Raw genomic sequence first — 22,637 nt, forward strand, 5'->3', positions numbered from 1 at the left:
AATACTGTTATTGGCAAGGGATTGAAATGTGTAAGAGTGAAGGAAGGAAAGGAAGATTGAGCAATATAGGAAAAGGGGAAGAGACACCAAGTGTCATAGAGGTCCAATCTCCATTTATTCCGTTTATAAAAATTCTGCAAAATCAGGAGTTGATTGTAGAAGTGCCCATGATCCATTGCAGGATTTCTCCCACCTCCTCTAACCCTCTGAAAGCCCCAGAGTTAGAAGCAAGTTTTCCATTTGCTTCATCACCTTAAAAGAATGCCTTCCACTCCCCCACAGCCCCCATCGAGGGACCCCAGGAGGCCACATGCTCTGATCTCACACTTTCTTTCCTGTTCCCGTTGCCTGAATCTGGAGTGGGGTTGAGCCCTCTACCCTCAACCTTAAGATTTAGGAAGTTCTTTCCCCAGCTGTCTAACTTGGAAAGGGATGAGTCTGAATTTTGAAGTTCTGGATGCAAATTCCCCTCAGCAGAGGCAATGTTACTTATATACGTAGGGATATAGTGGGATGAGTTTTAATACACCAATCCAAAAGGGGTTTTTTTTCTCTTATTTCCTCCATGTAGGAAGGTATGTCTTGGGCAACTTTATCAGTATCAGTGGAAAAATGATAGGCACTACAATGAAATGGCAGGATGCCAATATGAGATATTTCAGGAATAATCAGAAATACAGTTTGTTTGTATAAAATAAACTAGCTCAAATAAAGTTTTCAAGGACAGTGATAGGGTTCATTTTTAAGAGGCAATTCTAGAACTGCGCTGTCCAAATACAGCAGCCACTACCCATATGTAGCTGTTGAGCATTTGAAATGTGGTTAGTCCAAACTGACATGTGCTGTAAGTGTAAAATATACACTGGTTTTGAAGACTAGGGACAATAAAAGGTTAAATATCTTCTAATTTTTTGTATTGATTACATGTCGAAATGTTAACATTGGGAATATTGAGTTAAAGAAAAACATACAATTAAAATGAATCTTGTCCAGGCACGGTGGTTCGTGCCTGTAATCCCAGCTCTTTGAGAGGCAGCGGTGGGTGGGTCACCTGAGGTCAAGAGTTCGAGACCAACCAGAGCAAAACTCTGTCTCTACTAAAAATACAAAAATTAGCCAGGCCTGGCGGTGCGTTCCTGTAGTCTCAGCTACTTGGGAGGTAGAGGCAGGAGAATAGCTTGAACCCAGGAGGCAGAGGCTGCAGTGAGCCAAGATTGCACCACTGTATTCTAGCCTGGGCAACAGAGTGAGACTCGTTTTAAAAAAAAAAAAAAAAAAAAAGATCTGTTTCTTGTGGGGTTTTGTTTTATTTTTAATGTGCTTACTAGAAAAGATAAAATCACACATCGTTCACATTTTATCTCTCTTAAGACAGTACTGTTTAAGAACTTAGAGCTTTGAGGCAGTATAATATTAGAACCAAATCTGTTTACCACAGTAAGCTTACAGGGAGTTACTTGAGATCTTAATAAAAAATTATACTCTTTGGCAGCCTTTATTAAGATGTTGTATTCTTATTATTCCAGTAATTGTAGAATACATATGAGAAAAGCTAAGAGCCACAGTGGTGAGATGGTCGCTGACTTTACATGGCACTTTCGCAGATAATTTCAGTTTGAAAGGGCAAAATTTGTAAATCATAGTTCCGCATTAACCAAAGTACAGTGATCAGATAACTTAGACTCTGACCATTCCGTTTTTTCTTAAAGACTGCCCTAAATCTATAGTTGCTAATACAGTATTTGTCCCAGGTATAAAACTTGGCAGTTACTGTCATTCAATTAAGATTCTTATCTATACAGATTTACAAATCAGAAACTTTTAAAATAAATTGGACTAATGGAATTTTGGCTCAAATATTTAGTCGCAACGATGGAAACATTAAAGCAAGGAATATGAGGTCATTGTAGGGTTTTAAAATGGCTACTGACCTGAATTCAAAGTTTCAAACAGTCTAAATTCTAAAATTACCTTTACATGCTTTTCCTCCTAAATAACCACTCTTAGAATTCATACATTCATGTCTTCAGGTAAAGAAAACTGAATTTTAAACATTTGAGGCTGGGTGCAGTGGCTCATGCCTGTAATCAAATGTAAGAACTTCAGTACAAAATTTGAAAACTACATGGGGAAATGTTTTTATCATGCATCTCTTGATAGTCTACTGAAAACTGTCTATTAAGTAAAACTGTGGTCTGTAAAACAAGCAAAAAAAACCCCATATTGATAACTTCCTTGCGTAATGTAAACAATTTTTTAAGTTCTTTAAAGTACATCTAAATTTACTGGTAATGTATAGAAGTCAATTTTATGCTGGGCCCGTGGCTCATGCCCATAGTCTCAGTACTTTGGGAGGCCAAGGCAGGTGGATCACGAGGTCAGGAGTTGAAGACCAGCCTGGCCAACATGGAGAAACCCTGTCTCTACTAAAAGTACAAAAATTTAGTAGCCAAGTGTGGTGGCACATGCCTGTCAATCACAGCTACTTAGGAGGCTGAGGCAGGGAATTGCTTGAACCCAGGAGGCAGAGGTTGCAGTGAGCCTAGATCATGCCACTGCACTCCCGCATGGGTGACGGAGCATGACTCCATCTCAAAAAAAAAGTCAGTTTTACCCCCAAGTATTTCTACTTCCTAAACCATTAGCAAAAGACTCAAACAACTTCACTAAACTATTGGACTTCCAGTGTTACCTTGCCAACATAAAAATCTAAAAAACTTTGTAAGCACTATAAAAAATAAATTCAAAAGAGAGAATAAGTTCCCAGGTAAAAGGATTTACAAATTTTGGAACTATTATGCTTTTATTACCAGAATGTACTAAATATTGATCCTTTAGTAATTCTTCAATATTGCCTCAGACTCCCACAAAATTTCAAAACAACTCATCTGTTAGATTTCCATAATGTTTATTTGGCATGAACATGGTTTCATTGCTGTTGTTAATAATAGAATAAAATATTTAGTTTTGATGGTTCAGATGTAATAAAAAGAAATAACAAAGTTTGGGCCTGAGATAAATGTGGTTTAATGATGAGTGAGTTATAGAGTGTTACTGAGGACCTGAAAACTTGCTGCACACTTTGAAGGTTTTGTTGGCTGGAAGAGGTGTCTTTGGAATCCCACTCCTAGCTCTTTTTGAAGATTTGAAAAGAATTAGATAAGGGCCATGGGGGACACAGAAGGTCACCCCACTTCTTTTCAGTTTGGCTACGGCATTGGAGTCATCAATGCTCCTGAGACAATCATAAAGGACTTTGTCAATTATACTTTGAAAGAGGTTAGAAGACTCTCCGTCTGAGGTGTTGCTCATGTACCCTTGGCCCTTGTCTGTGGCCATCTTCCCCAATGATGATATGATTGGCTTCTTTCTGTTGCACTCTTTGTTAACCACTTTGACAGGTGCAATTCAATGCTTACCAATTTGTTGGCTATCACTGGTGGCTGCCTCACTGGATTCTGCAAAAAAACTGAGTTGGTTGAAATGCTGATCATGGGCCACTTGGTTATTGGCTTGTTCTGTGGAGTCTGCACAGGTTTTGTGCCCATGTACATTGGAGAGATCTCGCCTACTGCCCTTTGGGGTACTTTTAGTGTTCTCAACCAGCTAGGCATCATTGTTGGTATTCTGGAGGCCCAGATCTTTGGTCTGGAGTTCATCTTGGGGTCTGAAGAGCTATGCCCAGCAATACTGGGCCTTACCATTCTTCCAGCTGTCCTATAAAGTGTAGCCCTTCCATTTTGCCCTACAAGTCATAAATTTTTGCTCATTAACAGAAAGGAAGAATACTAATGAGACCCTCCAGTGATTGTAGGAGACTCTGGATGTGTCCCAGGACACTAGGAGATGAAATAGAAGAATGCTAGGGTGGTACAAGAAAAGCAAGTCACTATGCTGGAGTTCTTTACCCAGCTACTGACAGCCCACCATTGTTTCCTTTGTACTCCAGCTCTCAGTAGCTCTCTGGAATCAATGTTGTCTTCTCTATTACTCAGTGAGAATCTTCAAGGACGCGGGTGTTGAGAAGCCAATCTATAGATTAATGCAGGCCTGGTTAATACTATCTTCTTTACTGTAGTCTTTCTGGTTGAAAGTGCAGGAAGGACTTCACATATGATAGGTCTTGGAGGGATGGCTTTTTGTTCTGTCCTCATGACTGTTTATTAAAGGACGAGTATGGTGGATCAGCTTTGTCTGTAGTGGGGTTACCTTGGTCTTTGTGGCCTTCTCTGAAGTTGGACCAGGCCCCATTCCCTGGTATACTGTGGCCACACCCTTCAGTTTGCAGTAGCAGTGGCTGGTCGCTCCAACTGAACCTCCAACTTTGTAGTGGATTGCTCTTCCTGAAAAATTATTACCTAGTTTAAGTGTGTTGTTGCTTTATGTCATGCTTATGCACATCTTTTAACCATTTGACCTTGGTACTGTGCCAGGTTCCCTTAAGGGAACTGAATCTTTGTAGTAGAACACATTTGAGATAGTATGGGTCAACTGGGCACAGTTCCCAGCAATCCAAAATACTATACATACTTCACTAAAGCAAATCTAACGATTCCATTGACTTCATTTCTAAAATTTAAATTGGACTTATGAGCAGCCAGTTTTTAAGGATTAAAAAGAAACTTTAATGCATTGTAGACCTATACACAAAACAAAATCTTTGTAACTTTTGGGCTTAATTTTCATCTTAAAAAATGTGGTAACTTTCAATTGCAAGGAGCACTGTTAATTTGCTGTGAGGCTAGACAAAGAACACAAGATACAGAATTTCCCATTACCACCACCCCGCCCCTGTGAGAAGATTGCCTTTTAATTAAGAGACTTTTAGAACTAGTGATTTTAAGTTCTACTCTCATCTTTTCCAAAGACTAAGTCTTTATTAGTAAACTTGTCATGTAATTTGACGTGGCAATTCCTTGCTCAGCTACTCTAAATAAGTTGGAAATTAGGTGGTCTCTTAGTTTGGGTAAAGTCAGTGCTATTGCCAGTAATATATATGATAATTGAAAGCCCTTAAAGTAGTTCAGATTATTTGCCCAAATATTCCATAAAATTTTCTGAGAGTTTTTTTTGTTGTTTTTTTGTTTTGTTTTGTTTTGTTTTGTTTTGTTTTGTTAGCCTTTGAGTGTACATGTGATTGCTATATTGTAAATACCAGTTCCTGAAAGACTGTTTCTGTAAGTAGAATGATGCAGCACAAAGTGAAAAGGTTTTCCTCTTATTCCAGCAGTATTCTTGCCTTCAAAGAGTAGTCTCTTACATCTTGTCTTGATTTTTAAGGTTTATTCTTGGATGGAAAGCTTAACTGGGTAGTAATTTCCAAATGTTCGTTATAACCACTCTATATGTTATTAGCAAATTTTTGTCATATTTTATTGTATCTTTTTCTGTTGAGCACTTTATGCTTTTTAGTCTTTTGCATTTAGAAAGTAGTTTAGAAATTCTTTCACTGTTTAAAGCCATGTGAAACTGATAGAGGATAATGAAAAGGAATGTACATTATTTTGTATTTAACTTACTGTTTTGTGGTATGTGTAAACAAAACATTAGAAATATATTGTCTTTTTGGAGTAATACTCTTTGACCTCATTTAAAGTGATCTGCCATGAGCTATCAATGATCAAATTTATGTTTATTCTAATGTGTTTTATTCTGATACCTAAGGAATTCAGCCAACTTTGTTTCTATCATCAGATAATCTCAGAAAATAATGTTTTATCTAAATTACTGCCTCTTTTTTTTTTTTTTTGAGACGGAGTTTCGCTCTTGTTACCCAGGCTGGAGTGCAATGGCGCGATCTCGGCTCACCGCAACCTCCGCCTCCTGGGTTCAGGCAATTCTCCTGCCTCAGCCTCCTGAGTAGCTGGGATTACAGGCACGCGCCACCATACCCAGCTAATGCTTTGTATTTTGAGTAGAGATGGGGTTTCACCACGTTGACCAGGATGGTCTCGATCTCTTGACCTCGTGATCCACCCGCCTCAGCCTCCCAAAGTGCTGGGATTACAGGCTTGAGCCACCGCGCCCGGCAAATTACTGCCTCTTTTCAATATTTAAGAGAATAATTGTCTTCTGATTTCTACTGAGCCTAGTAATACACTAAAGACCTAAAAAAGTGAGTAACTCTTTCCTATCATTCAGAGTATTTGGATGGCCCATTCAAGATAATGGTAGTATGAAAATGAATTGTCCCAGCTTTTCTGCCATATCTAAATTTTGAATAATTAATTTTTACCTGCAAGAAGTTCACGTTTTCTTAAAGTAGTCACTACTATTTGCATTAATCCTGTATATTCAGTGAATATGAGGTCATATTTGGTATTGCATTAGAGGTAGTGTTGGTCACTGGTCTTGCCTCTGTGAACATTATTTTTATTTGTAAAATGAGGGAATTGGTTTGTTATGATGGGAAATGAGCCCATTTTCTGGGTCCTGAGAAAGTTGCTTCATTCATGGCAGTGTTTGGGATAACTGAAGTAATTTTTTTTCCAGGTATTTGGTGTCATGCTTTGTAGTTAATGTTTAGTGCTTATATGATTTTAAGTTATTACATAATTTTTATTGGTGTATATTTATAGGTACTAGGCTTTGGATTCTCCCCAAATCAGTAGAATGGTATTCTCTCTTAATATGTTATTGCCTGTAATGGCCAAGTAGATACACCTTAAAGTAATATGAAAGGTTTTATATGTATATTAAAATGTATGTGTGTACTTTTAAATCTGTAAAGGTTATCTGGAATTTTTATTGTGTTAGCTTCAGAATTATATGGGCATTATGACTTTTTCATTGTACAAAAAACATTCATAAATGTTGGAATATAGATGTTCCTTGACTTGTGATAGGGTTATGTTCCATTAGACCCATTATAAACTGAAAATCCCATAAGTTGAAAATGCATTTAATACACCTAACCTAGTAAACGTCCTAGTTTAGCCTAGCCTATCTTAAATGTGTTCAGAACACTTAACATTGACCTATAGCTGGGCAAAATCATCTAATACGAAAACTATTTTATAATAAAGTGTTTAATATCTTACATAACGTTAGCCCAGGATAATACCAAAATACAAAATTTTGAAGTACAGTTTCTACTGAATGTGTATTGCTTTTGCACCATTGTAAAGCTGAAAAACCGTAAGTCCAAATCATTGTTAAGTTAGGCTGTTTATGTTACATATATTTGGGGGTTTTTTAGTGGCCCTTTTTAAAAAGCTGTTTATTATTTTTGATCATTGCGAGTGGGGATAGATGTAGGAAGAACCACGTCTCTACTAAAAATAGAAAAAGTAGTCAGGCTTGTTGGCGCACACCTGTTGTCCCAGCTATTCGGGAGGCTGAGACAGGAGAATCACTTGAACGTGGAGGCAGAGGTTAGATCATCCCACTGTTCTCTAGCCTGGGCAACAGAGTGAGACTCTGTCTCAAAAATAAGGAAATTAATAAATAAATGTACACTGAGCTGATACTGGGATTTCAGGTACTACAGTTAGCATGAATGATGTGTTTGGGGTAAATCAATTTTTTTTTCTTAAGAAAAATCTAAAAATCTTAATTTACTTTCTAGCTCCTGTAGTCAAAATATTTTTTCTTTTAGAATTTCAGTGTTTTTGCTGTAACTGCCACTAATTTTGCATTTAAAAGAACAAAAGAGGAATGCATTTTTCAAAGGAGTGAATGAGGTTAAAATCAAGGTTTTGAATGATATAAATATGCAACTGATTCAATTGTAGGATATTATTAAATTTTTTTATTTCTAAATACCTTTCTTTTATACATTGCAGTTCTTACAGTTCCAATAGCTTTCCAAGAAAACATTTCCATGTTTACATATTTGTAAAGTATGCATAAATAATGTAGAATAATTTGGGATTATCTCAACTTTACATTGTATGTCTCAATTTCATCAAGGTCATAGCTAGCTCAGTCAATAGTTTTCACAGGTATTAAGCCATTTGGAATTTGCCACTTTTTTCTGGGGAACCTGTTTTAGTTTAGTTTAGTTTAGTTTGCAGCATTTAGAAATAGAAGGTAACTTTATAGAAGTAACACCAATATCCCAGTCTGCTTGTCCTGAATATAATTAATAATATTAGGATGTAAGTGATAATAAGGTGGTTTTTATTATTTTTTATACACTATGTGCTTTTACTTTTTATTTAAACTACAGCTAAAAACTGACTTTTTAACTAAAATTGAATGACATTTATCTTGATGCCCTGTTTTTGACCGAATCATACTCAGAAGATGTTATTATGTCCCAGTGTAAGGAATCCTTTAATTTGAGGATTAATTTTACTTACACATGCCATTTCAGTTTAAGTTGCCTTACTCTGTCTATTACTTTATTCTTGTCAAATCTAAGCTTTATCATGTTTGAATTCTTTCAACACTGAATCTGTGATGTAAAAATGTATGATGTGCTACAAATTTTATTCATAATAAACTAAGTTATAGCCTATTGCAACCTGTAAAACATTTCTTGTAAATTACCTAATTTATTTTTTCATTTATGTACAGTTTCTTATGTAAATTTGAAAAATATTTGCCATGGTGCATTCTGTAAACATTCCCATATTCTTTTCCTTAATGCTTATTTGCATGAAAGCAACTTGGCTTTTGCTTGTTTCTGTTTGTTCGATAGCCATTAAACCAACTTCAGTATCTCTGTATTTTTCTGTAGCTTAAGTTTCTTATTTTGTTTATATTCTAAATAGATGTTACGGCCATACTTTTTATTTTCTACTTTCTAAATAAATTCTCTAAGTTGTTTACTATTTGTACCTTTTTATTTACCTTACATATTTCCACATTTTCACTTTGATTAAATGTAAGGTGGTAGTTAATTCCGTGAGAGTAAGAACTTTGTAAAGTCTTGTTCACCTCTAGATCCCCAGCACCTGGCACAGAGAAAGCATTTGTGGAATTTAAGAATTGCATTTATTAAGATGTGAAAAGCTTTCCCCCCACCCCCACCCCTTGAAATGAGAGACCATGTTATCCTTCATCAGAAATGAATGTTGTTGGCCGGGCGCCGTGGCTCAAGCCTGTAATCCCAGCACTTTGGGAGGCCGAGGCGGGTGGATCACGAGGTCGAGAGATCGAGACCGTCCTGGTCAACATGGTGAAACCCCGTCTCTACTAAAAATACTAAAAAAAAAATTAGCTGGGCATGGTGGTGCGTGCCTGTAATCCCACCCACTCAGGAGGCTGAGGCAGGAGAATTGCCTGAACCCAGGAGGTGGAGGTTGCGGTGAGCCGAGATCGCGCCATTGCACTCCAGCCTGGGTAACAAGAGGGAAACTCTGTCTCAAAAAAAAAAAAAAAATGAAATGAATGTTGTTATTTTTGTTTTGTGGGGGTTTTCCCTAGACAGACTCCGTTGACCAAGTTGAAGTGTAGTAGAGCAGTCATAGCTCGCTGCAACCTTAGCCTCCCAAGTAGCTGAGGCCACAGGCATGCACCACCATGCCTGGCTGGAGTTTTGTTTGTTGTTTAGGTGTTTTGTTTTGTTTTGTTTGTGTATGTGGTGGGGGGTTGGAAATGGGGTTTTGCTATGTTGCCCACGCTGTTCTCAAAACTCCTAGGCTCAAGCAATCTACCCACCTTGGCATCCCAAAGTGCTGGAATTACAGGCTTTATGGGATACATAAGATATTTTGATACAGGCATGCAATGTGAAATAAGCTCATCATAGAGAATGGGGTAGCCATCGCCTGTTAAGTTTGTTTAAAAAAAAAAAATCATCTTAATATGTGAGGCAGTAAATTGGAAATTTGACTGCTGTGTTTTCAAATTGTATGGTTGTCTTAACTCCTGGCATAATTTTCATATGATATTACTTTCTTTACTTGGAGCATATAGGAATGGTTGAGAACATGAACATGACTACCATATGACATGTGAAGTATATATCCTTTATTTTTACAAAAAAAAAACTCAGTAAGCAGGAACTAGGATGGAAAAAAAATAGAAGATCTGGACTAAAGGAGAACATGATGTGGTGTGAAGTAAGAGATCTGAGGTGTAGTTTAGCTCTTCAAATAAGTACTGCTGCCACAAGCACTTAGAAATAAGCTCCTAAAGAGCAAACATTCAAGGCTACACACTTAAGTCCTTCATTTAAATAAACTTTCCAAGTGGATAAAAGTCTGTACTGGAGTCAATACACAGTCCTATATAAATTTTGAAAGCAGCCAGGAGCGGTAGCTCACACCTATAATCCCAGCACTTGGGGAAACTAAGGCAGGTGGATCACTTGAAGCCAGGAGTTCCAGACCAGCATTGCCAGTGTGGCAAAACCCCATCTCTATTAAACTTAAAAAATTAGCCAGGTGTGGTGGCACACACTTGTAGTTCCAGCAAGTCAGCTGAAGCATGAGAATTTGCCTGAATCTGGTAGGTGGAGGTTGCAGTGAGCCAAGATTGCACCACAGCTCTACAGCCTGAGCAACAGCGAGACAAAAAAATTTGGGGCCAGATACGGTGGCCCATGCCTGTAATCCCAGCACTTTGGGAGGCTGAGGCGGGCAGATCACGAGGTTAGAAGATCAAGACCATCCTGACTAAAATGGTGAAACCTCCTCTCTACTAAAAATACAAAAAACTAGCCAGGCGTGGTGACACAACGCCTGTAGTACCAGCTGCTCAGGAGGCCGAGGCAGTAGAATTGCTTGAGCCCAGGAGGCAGAGGTTGCAGTGAGCCGAGATCATGCTACTGCTACTCCAGCCTGGTGATAGAGCAAGACTCTGTCTCAAAAAATAAATTTTGAAAGCAAGATGTCTACTCTCGATGATACATTCCTTAATGAGTGTTAATATGTATTAAGCAAATCTTAATGTTTCTACATCTAAAAATCTATTGATCAATTTCTACGGTAATACTTTTTAAGTACCTGTCTTAAGATATGCATTTGGTATTGGTGGGTGGAGAGGAGTAAGATTTGACTTTTTCCCTAAAGTAAACCTGGAAAACCTGACTTGCTCCTGGAACTTTACATCCTTTTCATGGAAAGTTAGTACTTTTTGATACTTTTTAATGTTACCCAAAGGTGAACAATACCCCAGAAGTGGCAGCTGACCACATGTTTAGGTCAGTAAGTGCTCATCCCCAGCCAGGGCTTTAAGTTTCCGGAAACAGTTGCAAAAATTACCAAAACTATGAAGGAATGTCCTTTTTGATTTAAGCTGACTATGCTCATTTTCCTCTAGCAAGAGTTTTGGAATCCGGCTACCCCAAGGTGGGAGGATTGCTTGAACCCAGGATTTCAAGACCAGCCTGGGCAATATAGTGAGTCCTTGTCTACAAAAAATTTAAAAATTAGCTGGTGATGCCTGCCTGTGATCCCAGCTACTAGGGAGGCTGAAGTGGGAGGATCATTTGAACCCAAGAGGTATAGGTATAGGTTGCAGTGAGCCCAGATTGCACCACTGTACTCCAACATGGGCAACAGACCAAGACTCTGTTTCAAGAATAATACCACAAAAAATCTGGTTCTAACAAGAAAGAGCAATCAATACAGAAAAATTTCTAAACCTGTGCCTTACCACTTGCAAAATGAGGCTAGTAATAGTATCTTCTGATGGCTCAGCAGGGATTGTCAATATTCCACTTTTTGGTTACATGGTGGGATTGTGCTTGCTGGCTCCCTGTGCAGTTGAGAGAGTGGGTTCATAGGATTCGCTCTGGCCGACTAGCGAGTGAGAGTTGTGTTTGGAAGTGGTGCATGCTACTTTTTGGCTGGAGCACTTGGTCACCTGTCTGAGACCCTCCAGAGCCCTCTTTTTCTGCTAGTCGAGGTCAGCAGCATTCAAAATAGTGACTGCTCTGTCAGCCTGGAACCCTAAGTGACAAAAATTAGTAAAGCTCCTTTCTCCTTGCTCCCTCACCACAGAATTAAGGTCTGGAGTATAAGGAAGAAACAAACTGGTTTTTTTTTTTTGCACCACAGATGTAGGGGTTTGTTACCCCAGCATGACCTGGTCTGTCCGAACTGATACAGAAGTTGGCACCAGAGATGGGATGCCACTGAAGAACAAAAACCTAAAATGTGTGACATTGGATTAGAGGCTGGCAGCTCGTGGCAAAGAAGCTGTTATCAGAAGCTAGAAGGATGCTGTTCGTTTAGGAAGAGGTGAAGCTGATAACATGATACGCTGGAAGGAAGGTAATGAACCGATAAACCTGTGGCTTTAAGAGAAGCTGGCAAACATCATTAGTAGCTGGTATTGTCAGCTTTGTTTCCATTTGACGATTTACTCCAAGAAAGAGGTAGGTTCTGCATAGGACTAGCCCACCTGCAAGGAAAAATGAAGGGGGAGAGGGATAAGGCGTTATATAGGGAAGGGATGATAATGACGGACCATGAAATCTCAGCCAGGTGAGGCGGGAAGTGAGGACAGCGGGAATTACTTGAAGGGATGGTGAGAAGATGGTGAATCAGAAGTCCTCATGGGTTAAGAAACTGTTGTATTTGGAGTTCCTAGAGGCAGTGAGATGGAAGGATAAGCGGGAAGGACAGAGGTTTGGGTGGGAGAAGATTAAAATCACAAGAGGAGGTAAGAAAGACCGTGTTCTCCATCGAAACTACCTCAGGTTCTTTCTCAGGTTTTGTTTTGTTTTGAGACAGTCTCACTGTTGCCCGGGCTGGAGTGTAGTGATGTGATCTCAGCTCACTGCAACCTCCACCTCCCAGGTTCCAGTGATTCTTGTGCCTCAACCTCCCAAGTAGCTAGGATTACAGGTGCCTGCCATCACGCCCAGCTACTTTTTCTATTTTATTTATTTATTTTTTTTAGTAGAGACAAGGTTTCACCATGTTGGTCAGGCTGGCCTTGAACACCTGACGTCAGGTGATCCACCCACCCCCGGCTTCCAAAGTGCTGGGATTACAGGCAGGAGCCACTGTGCTGGCCTTCCTCAGCTTTTGTCCAATGTTTCTGGAAGCCTTCCTGTGTGGCAGAAATTAAAAAATAAAAAAAAATTTAAAAACTCTGCCAAACACAATGGCTATTACAAGCAGCTAGAATTCTTGCATTGTGTTTTCGGGCACCTGAGTCCTCCAGGCAGGAAGCAGAGGCTCGGCTGGAGGCAGTGGCATGGGAAGGATGTAATGACCAGTGGGTCCAGAGCAGCAGACATGCAGCTTGGTGCTCACCAGGGGATAGAAGTGGCAAACATGAGAAATGGGTGAAAAATGCAATGACAAGATTTAGAGAGAAGTTCATGAAATGCTTCTGCTCAAGAAACCAAAAAACCAGCTTCAGTTCTGGGAGCCTATTACTTACAGTCTGTAAACTCCAAGGAGCCTGACTCCTGGCCAGCACCTATGTGTGATGCTTTTAGGCCTGACCAAAGGCTTTCCCTGGCAGTCCTCAGGAGGACCCTGGAGCGCTGCAGTCTCCGAAGGGAGTTGCAGTCAGGGACGCAGTCCCCTCCACCACGCATGCTCTGCATCTTTGTTTCTGGGTCCCTTTTTCTGGGCAGAGGCCATCAGGAGGGGGAAAACCTGAAGACACTGTTTCCCACTAACTCAGGGCTTTTCTGCTCCTAGCCCTTCCTCCTCACCCTCCTCATCTTCCTTACCTCAGGGCTCAAGAAACTGCCGGAGTCTTTTACTGGGGACTCCTTCAGTACTGAAACAACCCTGCCTGCGCTGACGGACTTGGCCCTTGCCGGGTGTGCCGTTCCATGGGGGAAAGTGGAACTGGGAATGAGTGCTTTCTCTAGTTCAGTCTCTTGCTTGTACAGTCACAGTGACTGCAGGCTTCACGCTTGCATTCTGGGCTCCTGGCTTTACTGGTGACTGCGTCACCTGTCAGCTCAGCTCTCTCCCTGAAAAACATCACCAGCATGCAGCGTGCAGTCAAGTGACCAAAGAACAGGAGTAGCAAGAACTTTGCTTTCAGGCCCTGATTTCAGTCACGGGCCTTGTTGGAATCTGGGGAGCATCCTCTGTTGTCAAAGAGGCCCCGAGTGCCAGGAGGCACCACAGAAATGCTCAGCCGTTGTCTTCCAGGTATTCAAAATACCGTCCTAAATCTGCCTTTCCCAGCCGATGACAATGATACAGGATTTTAAATAGTGGCCCTCAGTCCTGGCCGCACCTTAGAATCACATAGTCAGCTTGTAAAATACAAATGCCAGGCCTTTCCCTGGAGCATCTAATTTTAATTTCACTGACTTAGAGAAGAGATACAATTCTGCTCCAGAAATCTCCGCTCTCCCACCCTCCAGCCACACTACCTTGACTGACCGACGTCACCTTCCTGAGCCTCAGTATCCTCATCTGTGATACAGGGGTGATAACACTTGCCTCCTGGGGGCTGCTGTGCAGATTCAGTGAAAGAAGGTGCATGGAAGCACCCCACACGCAGTGTCTTCATTAGAATACTAACCAAGAGTTGTAATTTCAGAAGGAGTTTCCTGTGAGTCAACGAGCCTGGAAGGACTCCTGGGAAGGGGTGGACTTTGCATGTTCATGGAGGAATGCTGAGATTGGATAGGTGGACAGGCAAAGGGGACACTCTTGGTCATGGGCAACTGGGCCCCTGTCCTAGGCCCTGCACTTTTTTTTTTTGAGACAGAGTCTCACTCTGTAGCTCACCGCAACCTCCGCCTCCTGGGTTCAGGCAATTCTCCTGCCTCAGCCTCCTGAGTAGCTGGGATTACAGGTACGTGCCACCATGCCCAGCTAATTTTTTTTTTGTATTTTTAGTAGAGACGGGGTTTCACCATATTGACCAAGGATGGTCTCGATCTCTTGACCTCGTGATCCACCCGCCTTGGCCTCCCAAAGTGCTGGGATTACAGGCCTGAGCCACTGTGCTGGACTCATTGTAAACTCTTAATTCTCAGCTACTTTATTATTCTCTATTGACAATAAGAGAGGAAAAAAAGAAAAAAAGAAAAAAAAAAGTAAAAGGGCAGAGCACTTAGTGCCAGGCTGTCGGCAGGTATTTTCACACTGAACATTGGTCTTCTCAGTCAAGGCTCACAGTCCAGTAAGACAGGCATTTTAGCAGAATGCTCTCCTCTAACCCTAGGGTTACGCCCTCAATTGTGTTTCAGAAAATTTATAAATTGAAGCCCCAGTCCCCAATGTTAGTTACTATATCTGGAGAGAGGGCCCTAAGGAGGTAATTAAGGTTAAAAGAGGTCCTCTGTTCTACCAAGCCTGGCTAATTTTTATATTTTTATTTTTATTTTTATTTTTTTTTTGAGACAGAGTCTCGCTCTGTCACCAGGCCCCAGGCTGGAGTGCAGTGGCGCGATCTCAGCTCACTGCAACCCCCATCTCCAGGGTTCAAGCAATTCTCCTGCCTCAGCCTCCCGAGTAGGTGGGATTACAGGCACATGCCGCCACGCTCAGCTATTTTTTGCATTTTTAGACTAGATGGGGTTTCACCATGTTGGCCAGGATGGTCTCGATCTCTTGACTTCATGATCTGCCCGCCTCAGCCTCCCAAAGTGCTGGAATTATAGGCATGAGCCACCGTGCCCGGCCTTTTTTGTTTTTGGCTCAAGAAATCCTTGAGTTGAGAAATCCTCAACTCCTTGCCTCAAGAAATCCTCCTGCCTCAGACTCCCACACTGGGTTAGAGGCATGAGCTACGGTGCCTGGTCCAAATCAGATTTTTTTTAAGAGGCTACTACTGTTTCACATTCCCACATCCCAGAAAGCAGAAAGGTAATTACAGTTCAGATGTATCAGCAAGACTCACTCAGGAGTAAAAGAGAGAATGGGGTACATGTCTATTTCCATAAACAATGGAAATCTGCATTACAACCCTGCAAAGCCAGGATCACTATTCCTATTTAACAGTTGAAGACACCAGTTCAGTGTCCTAAGAGCAGGACCCTAATCCAATAGGATCGGTACCCCTGTAAACAGGGGAAGAAATACCAGAGAGCTCTCTCTTTCTGTGTGTGAACAAAGGAAAGGTCACATAAGGACACAGCGAGAAGGTGGCTGAATACAGCCAGGAAGAGTGTCCTCACCAGAAACCGAATTCTCTAGCACCTTGATATTGGACTTCTAGTCTCCCTGCAGAATAGTGAGAATGACTGTCTGTCGTTTAAGCCACCTAGCATGCAGTATTTTGTTACAACAGCCTGAGAAGACTAATATACCTAGAGAACCAAATGTAAAGCCTCCTGCGAACCCAAGCTGATAGTCACTGAAGCATTCCTGGCTCTGAGCGGGTCCGTTACCCAGGGTCACTGCTACCTCTAGGTTTCTTGGGGCCCAGTGCCCACTGGAGTTACAGTCTCTTTTTTTTTTTTAGACAGAATCTCACAGTGGCATGATCTCAGCTCACCGCAACCTCTGCCTCCCAGGTTCAAGCGATTCTCATTCCTCAGCCTCCCGAGAAGCTGGAATTACCGGCACCTGCCACCACACCCAGCTAATTTGTATACTTTTAGTAGAGATGTGGTTTCGCCATGTTGACCAGGGTATTCTTGACTCAAGAACCCAGTCAAGGACTCAAGTGATCCACCCGCCTCGGCCTCCCAAAGTGCTGGGATTACAGGGCTGAGCCACTGTGCCCAGACTCCAGTCCCGTCCTTTTCCCTGCCCTCATCCTCTAAAACCAGGTTGCAGCTCCCCTCCTGCATTCGCCTGTATTTTCCCTCGTACTCACCATGTCATCCCGTTGACTCAGGAAGTCGTCTGCAACGCAGGGAAATTCTTCAGGAGATTGTTTTCTTGCCATTTCTTCATGAATGGTTCCCACTTTGAGAAGCTTCAGACGTGACTGTAAATTTCACGTGGGGCAGGACGGGCAGGGAATGGGAGTGCGAATGCCAAGGAAAGAGGTCATGTTTCCCCTGCTTCATCCCCCATCCTTGGGGGAAAAAACCCTTTAAGGAAGAATCAAGAGCTCCTTTATGGAGCCCATCTGGCTCTGATGAGGGGCTGGATCATGGGCCTCAGCTGCTGCAGAGCCCCTCCCTCCTTGAGTGCCCAGCTCCTTTGTCTTCCCCTAGTGAAGAAACAGTTCCTGTTCCCAAGGAGCCCACTCCAGCCTCATGGCTTCATCCTAGCAACTAACAAATTAGCCTAGGATTGGAGAGAGGGCTTTTCAAGGGAACAAAACCAGCATAGACTTCAGTGACAACAACATAGATTTTGGAATCAAACTAACAGGGCTGTGATTTCTGGCTGTGAGCCTTTCTAGGGGATCTTAAACCAGGCACTGTCATCTCTGAGCAATGTCTTCATCTGTTAAATAGGAGTAGTGATCCTGTCTTTGTGTGGTTGTAATGAAGATTTCCATTATTTATGAAAATAGACATGTACCCCATTCACTCTTTTCTTCCTGAGTCAGTCTTGCTGATACATCTGAACTGTAATTACCTTTCTGCATTTTGGGATGGGAGAGTGTGAAAGAGTGGTAGCCTCTTAAAAAAAATCTAATTTAGCTGGGCGCAGTGGCTCAAGCCTGTAATCCCAGCACTTTGGGAGGCCGAGGCGGGCGGATCGCAAGGTCAAGAGATCGAGACCATCCTGGTCAACATGGTGAAACCCCGTCTCTATTAAATATACAAAAAATTAGCTGGGCATGGTGGGGTGTGCCTGTAATCCCAGCTACTCAGGAGGCTGAGGCAGGAGAATTGCCTGAACCCAGGAGGCGGAGGTTGCAGTGAGCCGAGATCGTGCCATTGCACTCCAGCCTGGGTAACAAGAGCGAAACTCCATCTCAAAAAAAAAAAATCTAATTTAGCACCATAGCTCATGCCTCTAATCCAGTGTGGGAGTCTGAGGCAGGAGGATTTCTTGAGAAAAGGAGTTGAAGACCAGGCTCGGTAACAAAGTGAGACATTGTTTCTACCAAAAAAAAATAATAATAATAGCCAGGGTGGTAGGCTGAGGCAGGAAGATCACTTAAGCCCAGGAGGTCCAGGCTGCAGTGAGCCATGATTGTGCCACTGCATTCTAGCCTTGGCAACAGAGCAAGACCTGTCTCAAATAAAATAAAGAAAATAAAAATAAAAAGTCTGATTTATCCTTTGTTGTTGTTCAAGAAGTGTGACTTCAGAAAAAGCAGACTAACCACAATTGCTGCCCAAGCACATCTCCAGAAAGGCAAATCCACCCTCCAAATGATACATTAGTGAGCAATCATTCAAAGACTAAATGTTGATGACTTTGGCAGTGGGGATTTTTTTTTTTTTTTTTGGAAGGTATGCATGCATGAATGAATGAAAGGCCTTCCTAAGGTCTGGCTTGGAGGGATATACTAAGCCTTGGGGGCATTCTCAGCTCTCCTCCTATTACCCACTCTCCCTTCTCTTTGGGTTGCTTTGGAGAGAGACTCCAAGGTACTGAGACCAGCATCTTGGGAACTGCAGGACATGCCTTGCAAAGATATAGCACATCTTTCTGGCAGTCATTTCTCAGCCTGTTCTGCCAGGCACTTGGTGATGCCACTCAGGGTATGATTTGCCCTGCAGTGGAGACAGTCTGCTAGTTAGACCCATATCCTGCCCCTACTTTGTTTTGTTATTGTGAAAACAAACAAAGGGGCAGCCCAGTGGGGTACAGGGAGGGCGAGAACATAGTAAGGTCACAGGGCCCTGCTCTAAGTGTGTCCCGTGCATGCCATAGGGGTTGGGGGCCAGAGACAAGATCCTCCTGGTGCTGAGGAAACAGCAATGGATTTAGAGCCCCAAAAGCTGACATTTAAGCTCTGCCTCCTTACTGGCTGTGTAAGTTTGGGCAGCCAGTTTACCTTCACATGTAATATGCAAGGGCTAACAAAGCCGAGATGGCCTGAGATAGGGCTAGTGTGAGGAATACATTTCACATTTATACATTTATTTATTATTCACTCTAATAGTGAATGCAAAAGGGCTTAGTTGAAGAGTAAAGTACTAAAAACTTACCGTGGTTAAGACTTTAGCTGTGGGTCTGATGGTTGGTGTGTTTGACTGTATTACTGTCCATCAATACTCAGCGTCCTTCCCTGGAGTCAGGCTTGGTCATGTGACTTGGCCAATGTGAGCAGAAGTGCCCCATGAGTTCCAAGGGGAAGTTTAAAAACTTATTAGCCATTCCCCAGCTCTATCCTCTGCCCTAGGGATGGAGGGAGCATGTGTGAAAATGGGGCCCTGGGGAATCGGGGACCTGAGTGATTAGAATGAGCACAGCTCCCAGGCTGCTGCTTGATGGGCCCGTTACACCAGCTGGTTTAGGCCACTGGGATTTGGGGGTTGATTGTGACTGCAGCAAAACCTAGCCTGGCATCACCGTACAGACGACTACCGTTTCTTTACGCAGTTTAATAGAAAAACAACAAAAGAAAACACGCACAAAGAAAACACATAGAAAATAACAGCAAACACAACACCGGCTTGGGGAGATGGCGGGCGGGCCTGAGCTGGGTGCTACTTGCTGCTGCTCTTGGGAAGAGGCCGGTAGACTCCGACCACCACAGCGTGGTCCCTCTCATACGGCTCCAGGGTCAGCTGCTCTTGAGGCTTCAAGTTCTCCTGCTGCAACTTCCTCACCTCAGAAGCAAACACAGCCTCGGCGGATGCAGTGGAGTCGATGCAGTTGGCCTTGATGGAGATGAGAAAGTGGCCCCCGTTGCGCAGGAAGGTGTGGGCGTTCAGAGCCACGATGCGGGACTGGTCGGGCTGGGCCACGTCGGCGAAGATCACGTCCACCATCCCGATGAGCATGCGGTACTTGAGCGGGTGCCGCGCGTCCTCCAGGACCGGGATGATGTTGGTGCGCTTCTTGGCCACGTTGACCAGGTCGCGGCCGGCGCGGTGGGAGAACTCGACGGCGTAGACCAGGCCGTCCGGGCCGATGATGTCAGAGACGTGGGAGACCGTGGTGCCCGACGCGGCGCCCAGGTACAGCACCTTGGACTTGGGCTTGATGTGGATCTGGTCCACCCCGCCCAGGATGGCCGCGGCCAGCTTGGAGCGGAACGGGTTCCACGTGCGGTACTCCTGCTTCACGCCGCCCTCAGTCACCGTGACGCGCCTCTCGCCGTACACCGAGAGGCCGGGCACCATGTTCAGCGTGACCAGCGCGTCCTCCGCCCCGCGGTAGATGAAGACGCCCTCGTGCCGGTGCGGCTCCACCGACACCACCATGGCGCCCTTCCTGCGGCGGCTCCTGCTCTTGGCCACTCCGCCCCGCCGCTGCCCGCCGCCGCCGCGATCCCTGCCGTCCCCGCCGCCGCGCCCCCGGCCCCGGCCGCCCCCGCTGAAGCCGCGCGCCCGCGCCCCGAAGCCGCCCTTTCCCCCCGGGCCGCCGGCGCCGTCGCCCCCGCCGCCTTTGCCCGCGCCTCCGCCACCGCCGCCGCCGCCGCCTCGGCCTCCGCTCCAGCCGCCCCAGCCGCCGCCCCCGCGGCCTCCCCCACCGCCCCCGCGCGAGCTGGCCGCAGACTTCATGGCGCGCCCCGGGGCGAATCCGCGGGTTACCGGTGCCTCGGGCCGGGTGTCGGGGGTCTCCGGTGGCTCTGGGTGGTCGTCCCGGCGGGGGACGCGGGAGGCCGGCGGCGGCGGTGAGCGCGGTGATCGGCGGCGGGCGGCGGGGGCGGGATCGGCTCTACCGCAGTCCCCGCATCCCGGAGCCGCCCCTTGACGCAGCGGCTGTGGCGCGATTGCATCACACCCGCCCCCGCGACCCCGCGACCCCGCGGCCCCGCGGCCCGGAAGCCCCGCTCCCCAAGCCCGCGTGCAGACGCGGCCTGCTGCCCTCTCACCCTGCCCCTTCCCCATCTCCCGCCTTCCCAGGGACCCCTGGCACTTCCCGGAGCCGCAGGGGCGGGGGCATCTCTGCCGCAGGAGAGGGGGAGGTAAACATCAGCTTCAGCCCCTGCTGGGCCACCAGTTCTGGGAATATTGATCGGCAAGGAAGTGTTGATTCTTGTGTGAGTGGGGATACACAGGCCGGTTCCCGAAATCACAAGGCACTTCAGCAAGGGCCAAAATGCCGTGTTGATCCTCGAAGTCTAGTCTGTGCTTCAAGAGCACACTCTCAACCTGCAGCATTTCCTTGAGGAAAGAAAGAGAGAGAGATTCGGCGGGGGGCGTGGGGAGGAGAAAATAAAAGAGTAACTGAGCAGCACCAAGTACCAATGGCCCCAACACTGCAACGCTGAGGCGTTCGCGTTTGGTCAGCACCAGGGACAGCGATAGCAATTGGGGCCCTTTGGGGAACTTTGAGATCCCTCAAAAAGAGCTGAGGAAAGCGGGGCAGGTAGTGAAACAACTGGCCAGCCTCCTGTTAGTTGCGGTAAGTGCCCACTCCAGAGAAAGAGACAACGCATACCTGAAGACCCGTGCATGTACGAACGCCCAGTATGTGCATTACAACTTTCGTTCCATCCTGGACCACAGCTCTTCCCGTCTCACACTCACGGATGGCAGGGCCAGCTCTGGTTTTGCCTGAGGACTGGGGCGTCTCCTTAATGGGGCCCAGAATTCTACGAACAGGAATGTGAGCAAGGGATCAGTGAGCGAAATGTATGATTCCTGAGGTTGAATGGTTCACACAAAATACTTCCCTTAGAGGTTTCCACGCTTGCTACGAGTTGAATGTTTTCCAAAATGAACTGCACTTGGTGTCTGTGAGGGTTAATTTTATGTGTCAACTTTATTGGGCCATGGGTGCCCAGATACTTGGTCAAATAGTATTCTGAATGTTTCTGTGAGGCTGTTTTTTGATGACATTAACATTTAAATTGGTAGATTGATGGCCGGGCGCGGTGGCTCAAGCCTGTAATCCCAGCACTTTGGGAGGCCGAGGCGGGTGGATCACGAGGTCAAGAGATCAAGACCATCCCGGTCAACATAGTGAAACCCCGTCTCTACTAAAAATACAAAAAATTAGCTGGGCATGGTGGCACGTGCCTGTAATCCCAGCTACTCAGGAGGCTGAGGCAGAAGAATTGCCTGAACCCAGGAGGCGGAGGTTGCGGTGAGCCGAGATGGCGCCATTGCACTCCAGCCTGGGTAACAAGAGCGAAACTCTGTCTCAAAAAAAAAAAAAGATAAATTGGTAGATTGAGTAAAGCTGATTGCCTTCTAGTATGTGGGTGTGCCTCATCTAATCAGTTGCAGGCAGAAATAAAGCAAAATGCTCACCTTCCCCAAGGAAGAGAGAATTCTCCTGCCCAATGGCCTTTCAACTGGCACATCAGCTCTTTTTGCCTGACAACCTTTGGGCTGGGACATTGGCTCTGCAGATTTTGGACTTGCTGGCCTCCATAATCACTTGAGCCAATATATATCCTACACGTCTGTGTCTCTGGAGAACCTTGAATAACAGAGATCCTGAGACAAAGACTTGAGTCCAAATGAGTGATCCCAGGAAGCACGAGTGGGGGTGGGCAAAAACGAGATAGAGAAGATAGAAAGGTTAAGAAGGAACTGGGCACAGTGCCTCACACCTGCAATACCAGCGTTTTGGGAGACTAAGGTGGGAGGATTGATTGAACCCATGAGTTCAAGACCAGCCCTGGCAATATAGTGAGAACCTGTCTCTATAAAAATAAAAAGCAAAAAAAACTTAGTCAGGTGTCATGGTGTCTACCTGTAGTCCCAGCTACTCAGGAGGCTGAGGTGGAGGGGTCGCTTGAGCCTGGGAGGTCAAGGCTGTAGTGAGTTCTTCTCA

General features: G+C 44.5%; 1 protein-coding gene, 1 long non-coding RNA gene and 1 pseudogene across 2 annotated transcripts in view; 2 read left to right on the forward strand and 1 right to left on the reverse strand.

Annotated features, from left to right (window-relative positions):
- The first annotated feature begins 3,168 nt into the window (after positions 1 to 3,168).
- Positions 3,169 to 5,731, forward strand: LOC101039952 (solute carrier family 2, facilitated glucose transporter member 3 pseudogene; annotated as a pseudogene).
- A 38-nt stretch (positions 5,732 to 5,769) lies between these two features.
- The window catches only part of LOC141582432 (uncharacterized), a 41,674-nt gene continuing 24,806 nt past the window's right edge, over positions 5,770 to 22,637 (forward strand). Inside the window, exon 1 of the long non-coding RNA XR_012515272.1 lies at positions 5,770 to 12,167. This is a non-coding gene — a long non-coding RNA (uncharacterized LOC141582432). The remainder of the gene's footprint in view (positions 12,168 to 22,637) is intronic.
- FBLL1 (fibrillarin like 1) lies at positions 19,266 to 20,666 on the reverse strand. The gene has a single exon (XM_010346693.3). It carries the CDS (start codon positions 20,408 to 20,410, stop codon positions 19,391 to 19,393), a length of 1,020 nt encoding a protein of 339 aa, XP_010344995.2. The 5' UTR covers positions 20,411 to 20,666; the 3' UTR covers positions 19,266 to 19,390.

The sequence above is a fragment of the Saimiri boliviensis genome, chromosome 20 (genome assembly GCF_048565385.1).
Source record: "Saimiri boliviensis isolate mSaiBol1 chromosome 20, mSaiBol1.pri, whole genome shotgun sequence".
Classification (NCBI taxonomy): Eukaryota; Metazoa; Chordata; class Mammalia; order Primates; family Cebidae; genus Saimiri; species Saimiri boliviensis.